The sequence below is a fragment of the Tachysurus vachellii genome, chromosome 6 (genome assembly GCF_030014155.1).
Source record: "Tachysurus vachellii isolate PV-2020 chromosome 6, HZAU_Pvac_v1, whole genome shotgun sequence".
Taxonomy (NCBI): Eukaryota; Metazoa; Chordata; class Actinopteri; order Siluriformes; family Bagridae; genus Tachysurus; species Tachysurus vachellii.
The window spans coordinates 30,857,144-30,869,643 of record NC_083465.1 but is presented as its reverse complement, the minus strand read 5'-3'; the positions used below and the strand labels follow the sequence as shown (position 1 = coordinate 30,869,643).

Sequence of the window (12,500 nt, the reverse complement as noted above, 5' to 3'; positions counted from 1 at the left end):
CCTGGTCAGGGGTGACATGTCTGAGACATTTAGTGTAGATGGAGATTAAGGATATGTCTATGGTTTGTACAGTTGAAGGTTCTGGATCACAGTGTTCAGGTTTTTCTCCTGGAATAAACGTACAGTGTGTGTCTGATTCAGATAACAGCCGTCAGCTGGGTTGCCAGGTTTCACAGAAAAAGTCTGTATATTGCCATAAGATACTGCGAAGCATAAAATACTCAAAACTGTTGATCTGCACCTACTATAAAGATTTTTGGAGAAATTTGAATAAATAAATAAATAAATAAACACCCCCTTAAAACCTGCCTATTGGTCGCATCTGTACCATATTGTTTATTTGTTCAATTCAAACAACATATACATATTTACTTACAGCCTTAATCTGGGGAGAGGATGCTGTACTCTGGTCTGTGTGTGTGTGTGTGTGTGTGTGTGTGTGTGTGTGTGTGTGTGTGAGAGAGATGATTAGAGTTTTAACGCTGCCACTATACATGAGAAAGTCAATAACACAAACTCCCTCCTGCTTCATTCTGTGCTTATTGATCACCGCAATAATCTGCTGTATCATTCCCCCCTAAAGCCTTCTGAAAACCTGACCTTGGAGTGGGTGAGTGTGAGTGTGTGTGTGTGTGTGTGAGTGAGTGTGTGTGAGTGCCTGTGTGTATACACTATTAGTGCTCAGCAGTGGGATCGGCTGCTAAAGATGTTTCTGTAAGCTGTAAACGCTCATTAACAGTCAGGAGTGGGTAATAAAGTGTGTTTTATAAAGTTACACACACACTCACACACACACAGCATGACAGTAATGAGGGAAGTGTGTAAAGCCCATCGCCATGTCAGTGTTTCAGCTGTAATTGACTGAAAAAAGGTGATTTTCTCTGGATGAGCTGATCACTGGTTTAATCAGTGCACTGCTGATTACAACTGAAATTAATCCACTTTAATTATAAACAATAATAAACAATGTTTCATATTTACACACACACACAGAACCTGTGTGAAACTACAGAGACACAGGGGTACAGAGACACAGGGGTACAGAGACACAGGGGTACAGAGACACAGACAGGGGTACAGAGACACAGGGGTACAGAGACACAGGGGTACAGAGACACAGGGGTACAGAGACACAGGGAGAATGACAGGGGTACAGAGACACAGACAGGTGTACAGAGATACAGACAGGTGTACAGAGAGACAGACAGGTGTACAGAGAGACAGGGGTACAGAGACACAGGGGTACAGAGACACAGGGGTACAGAGACACAGGGGTACAGAGACACAGACAGGTGTACAGAGACACAGGGGTACAGAGACACAGGGGTACAGAGACACAGGGGTACAGAGACACAGGGGTACAGAGAGACAGGGGTACAGAGACACAGGGGTACAGAGAGACAGACAGGGGTACAGAGACACAGGGGTACAGAGACACAGGGGTACAGAGACACAGGGGTACAGAGACACAGGGAGAATGACAGGGGTACAGAGACACAGACAGGTGTACAGAGAGACAGACAGGTGTACAGAGAGACAGGGGTACAGAGACACAGGGGTACAGAGACACAGGGGTACAGAGACACAGACAGGTGTACAGAGACACAGACAGGGGTACAGAGACACAGACAGGTGTACAGAGACACAGACAGGGGTACAGAGACACAGACAGGTGTACAGAGATACAGACAGGTGTACAGAGAGACAGACAGGTGTACAGAGAGACAGACAGGTGTACAGAGAGACAGACAGGTGTACAGAGACACAGACAGGTGTACAGAGACACAGACAGGTGTACAGAGATACAGACAGGTGTACAGAGAGACAGACAGGTGTACAGAGAGACACAGACAGGTGTACAGAGAGACAGACAGGTGTACAGAGACATACAGGTGTACAGAGACACAGACAGGTGTACAGAGACACAGACGGGTGTACAGAGACACAGACAGGTGTACAGAGACACAGACAGGTGTACAGAGATACAGACAGGTGTACAGAGAGACAGACAGGTGTACAGAGACACAGACAGGTGTACAGAGACACAGACAGGTGTACAGAGACACAGACAGGTGTACAGAGAGACACAGACAGGTGTACAGAGAGACAGACAGGTGTACAGAGACATACAGGTGTACAGAGACACAGACAGGTGTACAGAGACACAGACAGGTGTACAGAGACACAGACAGGTGTACAGAGACACAGACAGGTGTACAGAGAGACAGACAGGTGTACAGAGACACAGACAGGTGTACAGAGACACAGACAGGTGTACAGAGACACAGACAGGTGTACAGAGACACAGACAGGTGTACAGAGATACAGACAGGTGTACAGAGAGACACAGACAGGTGTACAGACACAGACAGGTGTACAGAGACAGACAGGTGTACAGAGACACAGACAGGTGTACAGAGACACAGACAGGTGTACAGAGACACAGACAGGTGTACAGAGACACAGAGACACAGACAGGTGTACAGAGATACAGACAGGTGTACAGAGAGACAGACAGGTGTACAGAGAGACACAGACAGGTGTACAGACACAGACAGGTGTACAGAGACACAGACAGGTGTACAGAGACAGACTGGTGTACAGAGACAGACAGGTGTACAGAGACACAGACAGGTGTACAGAGACACAGACAGGTGTACAGAGAGACTGACAGGTGTACAGAGAGACAGACAGGTGTACAGAGAGACAGACAGGTGTACAGAGACACAGACAGGTGTACAGAGACATACAGGTGTACAGAGACACAGACAGGTGTACAGAGACACAGACAGGTGTACAGAGACAGACAGGTGTACAGAGACACAGACAGGTGTACAGAGACAGACAGGTGTACAGAGACACAGACAGGTGTACAGAGACAGACAGGTGTACAGAGACACAGACAGGTGTACAGAGACACAGACAGGTGTACAGAGACACAGACAGGTGTACAGAGATACAGACAGGTGTACAGAGACACAGACAGGTGTACAGAGAGACACAGACAGGTGTACAGACACAGACAGGTGTACAGAGAGACAGACAGGTGTACAGAGAGACAGACAGGTGTACAGAGACACAGACAGGTGTACAGAGACACAGACAGGTGTACAGAGAGACTGACAGGTGTACAGAGAGACAGACAGGTGTACAGAGAGACACAGACAGGTGTACAGAGACAGACAGGTGTACAGAGACAGACAGGTGTACAGAGACAGACAGGTGTACAGAGAGAGACAGACAGGTGTACAGAGAGACACAGACAGGTGTACAGAGACAGACAGGTGTACAGAGACAGACAGGTGTACAGAGACAGACAGGTGTACAGAGACAGACAGGTGTACAGAGACACATTCACAGACATATGTATAAGAATATGATATGTGTACAGACAGATGGACAAATAAAAGTGTGTGTGTGTGTGTGTGTGTGTGTACCTGGATGACTGAACGTAAGTGTTGGTGTTGAGACTGTGCCAGTGTGAGTTTGTTCTGCAGTGTGTGTATTGTCTCTGTGCTCTGATTGGTCAGAAGCTTCATCTGCTCTGTTGCCGTCTGCTCCAGATTGACCTTTGACCTCTCACACTCTGTCATCCGAGCCTGCAGCGCTGTTAGCTTTTGCTCCTACACACATGCGCAAACACAACAAACTTTATATATGTGTGTTCTTATAGTGTGTGTGTGTGTGTGTGTGTGTGTGTGTGTGTGTGTGTGTTACCTTAGTGTGTAGCTGCTCTCGGAGTGTGCTGTTGATGTTCTCACACTGCTGTTTGTCGTGAGTAGCGACGCTCAGCCTCCTCTTTAAAGACTCGATAAATGACTTCCTGTTGGATGCTTCCTCACACTGACCCTTTACCTGATACACAACACACACCACTCTGTGATCACCTGTATGTGTGTGTGTGTGTGTGTGTGTGTGTGTGTGTGTGTGCGCACACCTTTCTCTCCAGTTCGTCGATGTGTGAGCGATGACTGCTCTCTGAATCCTGCAGGATCTTCAGCCGACTGCGCAGATCTTCCACCAACTGTCTCTTCATCACCACATCCCTCTCACAGTGGCACACCCTACACACACACACACACACACACACATTTGACCATATGCTCATGTTTTAATGTCCCTAATCATGTGTGTTACAGGGGTGTGTGTGTGTGTAGGTGTTAATGAGCAGAAGGTAAATGTTCTGCACCCTTCAGAGACAGACAGAGAGAAGCTCAGAGCAAACACACTGAATAAATGTGAGTCTTATTGCACTGACATTAACAGAAATGAGTGTGTGTGTCCTGGGGAGCCAAACACACACACACACACACGCACACACACATGCACAAACGCACACATGCACACACACACAGAAGCAGGTATCGACCCTAATATGTAGAGAGTAGCTAGAGGACCTTCTACTGCTCACTTACCTGTCTGTCTGTCTGTCTCCTTACCCGTCTGTCTCCTTACCTGTCTGTCTGTCTCCTTACCCGTCTGTCTCCTTACCTGTCTGTCTGTCTGTCTCCTTACCCGTCTGTCTCCTTACCTGTCTGTCTCCTTACCTGTCTGTCTGTCTCCTTACCCGTCTGTCTGTCTCCTTACCCGTCTGTCTGTCTCCTTACCTGTCTGTCTCCTTACCTGTCTGTCTGTCTCCTTACCCGTCTGTCTCCTTACCTGTCTGTCTGTCTCCTTACCTGTCTGTCTGTCTCCTTACCCGTCTGTCTCCTTACCCGTCTGTCTCCTTACCTGTCTGTCTCCTTACCCGTCTGTCTCCTTACCCGTCTGTCTCCTTACCCGTCTGTCTCCTTACCTGTCTGTCTCCTTAGTGTGAGGTTAGCACAGAAAAGAGTATACACTGCTTTCTGTCTGTTCCCCTAACCACTAGAATACAATTGTGTGTGTATATACACAGTGACAATACTGTGCACACAAAATGGACAGACAGACAGACTGACAGACAGATGAATGAAGAAAAAGGCAGATGAACACATACAGAAACAAAGACACAAAGACAGACAGGTGTATGTACTTGTCCTGTAGCTCCTTAAGGCGTTGGTCTCGCTCATGCAGCTCTGTCCTGAGGCCTTTAATCAAAGCACTCTGACGGCTCACCTCAGCACTAGAACTCTAACACACACACACACACACACACACACATTCTATAGCAGCAATATATCTAAAAAAAAATATGCAGTACAGTACAGATGTTCATATTTACTTCATCTGTACACTGTGTGTGTGTGTGTGTGTGTGTGTGTGTGTGTGTGTGTACCTTCAGCCTGTTGTTGAGCTGTTTGATTTCACTCTCCAGTGTTTTGACGTTATTGAGGTCAGGGTTAGGAGCCGACGCTGTGACAGACAGCTGGTGTTGTGTTTCAGGGGGGCGGGACTTCCTCAACCGCTCTAACTCCGCCTCCAACACAGCCTTCTGTTGCTGTAGTGTCAAAACTCCATTTAGTACTTTATTGTGTTTTAGCCAATAAAAAACTGATACACACTTATTAATTCCCCACACTGATCACGAGGGGATATACATTATAAAATCCTCCACACTAGAATGAACACGTGTTTACACACACTAATGTGTGAAACTGCTCACTTTGTAGTGTGTATATCAGGACAGGGAATTGAGGCTTAAGCTCTTCTCTTATGTTATGAGACTCATTATACAGATGCACTGTGATTGGCAGATGTTACAGAGCGAGATCCACAAGGCCCCAGTGCACTCTGGGAGTTTACCCAGCATGAAGCATAGGTCTAATCACACTCTTACAGCTTTGTTAAAGACACACAGGATTTACCTGTTTGTGTGTGTGTGTGTGTGTGTGTGTATGCATGTGTGTGTGTGTGTATATGTGTGTGTGTCTGTTCAGTGAGGATTGAGAACCTTCTGAGACTTTGTACTGAAGGAAAACACCATTCTCTCTGGTACAGAAACTAACCATAACATCACAACAACACAGCACAAATGTGAACCTCTATCATCACTCACATACACACACACACGCAGGCATACACACACATGTACACACACGCACACATACACACCCACACACACGCATACACACACACACATACACACACACGTATACACACACACGTACGCATACACACACACATACACACACACGCATACACACACACACACACACGTATACACACACACGCATACACACACACACATACACACACACGTATACACACACACGTACGCATAAACACACACATACACACACACACGCATACACACACGTATACACACGCACGCATACACACACACGCGCATGCATACACACATACACACACACACACACACACGCATACACACACACACACACGCGTATACACACACACGCATACACACGTATACACACATGCACGCATACATACACACACTGAAGCTTCAAAAAAGTAAGTAAAACCTCTATCATCACTCACACACACGCATGCATACACACACACGCATACACACACACATACACACGCACGCATACACACGCACGCATACACACGCACGCATACACACACACATACACACACACGCATACACACGCATGCACACACGCACGCACGCATACACACACACACACATACATATGCACACATACACACACACGCACGCATGCACACACACACGCATGCATACACACATACACACACACGCATACACACGTATACACACACGCATGCATACACACACACACTGAAGCTTCAAAAAAGTAAGTAAAACCTCTATCATCACTCACACACACACACGCATACACACACACATACACACGCACGCATACACACACACATACACACGCACGCATACACACACACATACACACGCAAGCACGCATACACACACGCAGGCATACACACACATGCACACACACGCATGCATACACACACACACACGCTTACACACACGCATACACACACACACACGCATACACACACACACACATGCAAACACACACACACATGCATGCATACACACATACACACACACACACACGTATACACACACGTACGCATACACACACACTGAAGCTTCAAAAAAGTAAGTAAAACCTCTATCATTACTCACACACACACACGCATGTATACACACACACGCATACACACGCACGCATACACACACACATACATACATATGCACGCATACACACACGCATGCAAACATACACACACACGCAGGCATACACACACATGCACACACACGCATGCATACACACACACACGCATACACACGCATGCATACACACACACGCATGCAAACATACACACACACGCACGCGTACACACGCACGCATACACACACACGCACGCATACACACACGCACGCACGAATACACACATGCACGCGTATACACACACGTACGCACACACGCACACATACACACACGCACGTATACACACATGCACGTACGCACACACACACGTACACATACACACACGCACGTATACACACACACAGAGGCATTTATGCACACATACACACACACACGCCCGTATACACACACGCCCGTATACACACACACGCCCGTATACACACAGACGCGCGTATACACACAGACGTGCGTATACACACACACACGCACACATACACACACGCACGCATACACACACGCACGCATGTATACACACATGCACACATACACACACACGCACGTATACACACACACGCACAGCGTATCTCTCAGTGTATCTCTCAATGCAAACATACACACACACGCAGGCATACACACACATGCACACACGCATGCATACACACACACATGGAAACATACACACACACACATGCACACACACACACGCATACACACACGCACGCATACACACACGCACGCATACACACACGCGCCATACACACACACGCGCGTGCATTCACTACACACACGCGCGCGCATACACACACGTGCGCATACACGCACACGCACGCATACACGCATACACACACGTACACACAGACGCGCGTATACACATACACACGCACGCATACACACACACATACACACGCACGCATACACACACACACATACACACGCACGCACGCATACACACACACATACATACATATGCACGCATACACACACGCATGCAAACATACACACACGCAGGCATACACACACATGCACACACACGCATGCATACACACACACACACACGCTTACACACACGCATACACACACACACACGCATACACACACACGCACACACACATATGCAAACACACACACACATGCATGCATACACACATACACACACACGCATACACACACACACGCATACACACGTATACACACACGTACGCATACACACACACTGAAGCTTCAAAAAAGTAAGTAAAACCTTTATCATTACTCACACACACACACGCATGTATACACACACACGCATACACACGCACGCATACACACACGCACGCATACATACATATGCACGCATACACACACGCATGCAAACATACACACACACGCAGGCATACACACACATGCACACACACGCATGCATACACACACACACGCATACACACACACATGCACACACACACACGCATACACACACGCACGCATACACACACGCACGCATACACACACGCACGCATACACACACGCGCGCATACACACACACACGCGCGTGCATACACTACACACACGCGCGCGCATACACACGTGCGCATACACGCACACGCACGCATACACACATGCACGCATACACACACGTACACACAGACGCGCGTATACACATACACACGCACGCATACACACATGCACGCATACACACACGTACACACAGACGCGCGTATACACATACACACGCACGCATACACACACACATACACACGCACGCATACACACACACACATACACACGCACGCACGCATACACACACACATACATACATATGCACGCATACACACACGCATGCAAACATACACACACGCAGGCATACACACACATGCACACACACGCATGCATACACACACACACGCTTACACACACGCATACACACACACACGCATACACACACACACACACATATGCAAACACACACACACACATGCATGCATACACACATACACACACACGCATACACACACACGCATACACACGTATACACACACGTACGCATACACACACACTGAAGCTTCAAAAAAGTAAGTAAAACCTCTATCATTACTCACACACACACACGCATGTATACACACACACGCATACACACGCACGCATACACACACGCACGCATACATACATATGCACGCATACACACACGCATGCAAACATACACACACACGCAGGCATACACACACATGCACACACACGCATGCATACACACACACATGCATACACACGCATGCATACACACACACGCATGCAAACATACACACACACGCACGCGTACACACGCACGCATACACACACACGCACGCATACAAACACACACGCACGTATACACACACACACACACACACGCCCGTATACACACACACGCCCGTATACACACAGACGCGCATATACACACACACACGCACACATACACACACGCACGCATACACACACGCACGCATGTATACACACATGCACACATACACACACACGCACGTATACACACACACGCACAGCGTATCTCTCAGTGTATCTCTCAATGCAAACATACACACACACACGCAGGCATACACACACATGCACACACGCATGCATACACACACACATGGAAACATACACACACACATGCACACACACACACGCATACACACACGCACGCATACACACACGCACGCATACACACACACGCGCGCATACACACACACACGCGCGTGCATACACTACACACACACGCGCGCATACACACACGTGCGCATACACGCACACGCACGCATACACACATGCACGCATACACACACGTACACACACACGCGCGTATACACACACACGCACAGTGTATGTCTCAGCGTATCTCTCAGTGTATGTCTCAGTGTATCTCTCAGTGTATGTCTCAGTGTATCTCTCAGTGTATGTCTCAGCGTATCTCTCAGTGTATGTCTCAGTGTATCTCTCAGTGTATGTCTCAGTGTATCTCTCAGTGTATGTCTCAGCGTATCTCTCAGTGTATGTCTCAGTGTATCTCTCAGTGTATGTCTCAGTGTATCTCTCAGTGTATCTCTCAGCGTATCTCTCAGTGTATGTCTCAGCGTATCTCTCAGTGTATGTCTCAGTGTATCTCTCAGTGTATGTCTCAGCGTATCTCTCAGTGTATGTCTCAGCGTATGTCTCAGTGTATCTCTCAGTGTATGTCTCAGTGTATCTCTCAGCGTATCTCTCAGTGTATCTCTCCATGCTAACTTAGGACAACAAAATGGTCCTAGATTTTTATTTAATTGTGTAGCAAATGAACTCAGAGTAAAACCACTGTAGAAAAACACACATTAATATACAGCAGCAATGATTCATGAATTATTTTAATGGCAAAAAACTCAGATTATTAATATAAAACCAGACGGTCTGATAGCTGCTACTGTAGATAACAATATTACTAAAGGCCAATATCAAACCTCCCCTTTATCTCCAGGATCCTAGAAAAGGTTGTAGCTCAGCAGTTATGTTCAGATCTACATAGGAATAATATTCATGAACTGTATCAGTCAGGATTTAGGCCTCATCATAGCACAGAGACAGCGCTGATGACCTGTTACTGGTCTCTGATCAGGGTTGTGTCTCTTTGCTGGTTTTACTGGATCTTAGTGCAGCTTTTTATCCCATTGACCATTATATATTACTTGATAGGCTGAACATGTTGTGATCATATCACCATATTACAAACACAGCCTTCTTCACCTTAGAAATATTGCCAAGCTGAGAAACATCCTGTCTGTATCTGATGCTGAGAAGCTAGTTCATGCTTTCATGTGTGTGTGTGTGTGTGTGTGTGTGTTATGGCCAAGCTGAGAAACATCCTGTCTGTATCTGATGCTGAGAAGCTAGTTCACGCTTTCATGACCTCTAGACTGGACTATTGTAATGCATTACTAGGTGGTTGTCCTGCATCTTTAATAAATAGGCTACAGTTAGTCCAAAATGCAGCTGCCAGAGTTCTCACTAGGACAAGAAAGTATGACCATATAACCCCAATTTTATCATCTCTACACTGGCTACCTGTTAAGTTTAGAATTGATTACAAACTGCTGCTACTTACGTACAAGGCTCTTAATGGTTTAGCTCCCATGTATCTAACTAGTCTTCTAACACGTTACAATCCTTCACGCTCTCTGAGATCACAAAACTCAGGACTTCTGGTAGTTCCCAGAATATCTAAGTCTACTACTGTGTGTGTGTGTGTGTGTGTGTGTGTGTGTGTGTGTGTGGTTACAGCATGTTTCAATCAGAGTGACACACTAACAGTAAGAAGTCACTATTTTGTGACAGCAGGTACTTATGTTCTTGTATGTGTCAAAGAGATGACACAAAATAAAGTGCGTGTGTGTGTGTGTGTGTTGGTCAGTTCTGTCAACAATGTGTGTGTGTGTGTGTGTGTGTGTGCAGGAGATAAGGGAGTGACAGACTGATGAAAGTGTCACTTTGCTTTTGTGGATCATCCACTCATGCCTAACAATTCCTGCACACGTGTGCCCACACAGACACACACACACACACACACACACACACACACACACACACAAGATTGGTCACCATCCAATCAGATAACAGTAAATTCGGCCAATTAATAGAGGAACTGTGTGTGTCGGGGCAGTGGGGCAGGACTCCTACTGCCCTCATACACCCACATTAATACTACAAGACACACACTCTCCCAAAGCAGCAGTCATCAACAGTAATGGCCGAGATGTGTATGTGGGTGCGTGTGTGTGTTTGTTTGACCTCCTGTATGAAGGAGTTTCTTAATCAGGTCCCAGATGAACAGATTCTGCTCTGTCTACTTCATCCAACACACACACACCCACACACACAGCATACAGTGTGTTTATGCTGTCTCTGTGTAAACATATGTGTTCATCACACACACTTGGAGAGAAGGTAAAAACCTGACCTTTGCGCAAACACACACAAGCACACAAACACACAACAAAATAACACAATGACTCATGATTATTATTGTCACCTCTGTGACTTTAAGGGTTATAGTCTCAGTACAACACTGACGTGTCTGTGTGTGTGTGTCTGTGAGTGTGTGTACCTTCAGCGTGTTTGTTAGTGTCTGCAGTTCAGTGTGTGTGTGTTGGTATTTGAGTCGCTCGTCGTGCGCCGCCCTGCTGGCCGCCTGCAGAACTGCAACCTGCTGCTGCAGACAGGCAAGCCTCTGAGTAAACACAGCACACACACGACCGCTCTTCATCCCTCTCCTCTTCCTCACTACTGCATCCTCACATACTCCTGAAGAGGAAAGACACACACACACACACACGAGTGTAAGACCTCTGCATGGCGAGTGAGATGGTTACAGTGTTGTATGGTGTTTACCTGCTCCCTTCTTCACCACACATACACTCCTCCTTTTCATCATCTTCCTCC

The 12,500-nt window shown here is 46.8% G+C and overlaps 1 protein-coding gene across 1 annotated transcript in view; it reads right to left on the bottom strand.

The window, feature by feature from the left end:
* The window catches only part of cntln (centlein, centrosomal protein), a 108,991-nt gene that overhangs the window by 11,133 nt on the left and 85,358 nt on the right, over positions 1-12,500 (bottom strand). Inside the window, exons 21-27 of the mRNA XM_060873258.1 lie at positions 12,450-12,500; positions 12,166-12,362; positions 5,258-5,419; positions 5,015-5,112; positions 3,938-4,064; positions 3,718-3,855; positions 3,438-3,623 (exon numbers count right to left, since the gene is read on the bottom strand). The exon at positions 12,450-12,500 is cut by the window's right edge and continues 30 nt beyond it. Coding sequence (XP_060729241.1) covers positions 3,438-3,623; positions 3,718-3,855; positions 3,938-4,064; positions 5,015-5,112; positions 5,258-5,419; positions 12,166-12,362; positions 12,450-12,500 — 959 coding nt within the window. The remainder of the gene's footprint in view (positions 1-3,437; positions 3,624-3,717; positions 3,856-3,937; positions 4,065-5,014; positions 5,113-5,257; positions 5,420-12,165; positions 12,363-12,449) is intronic.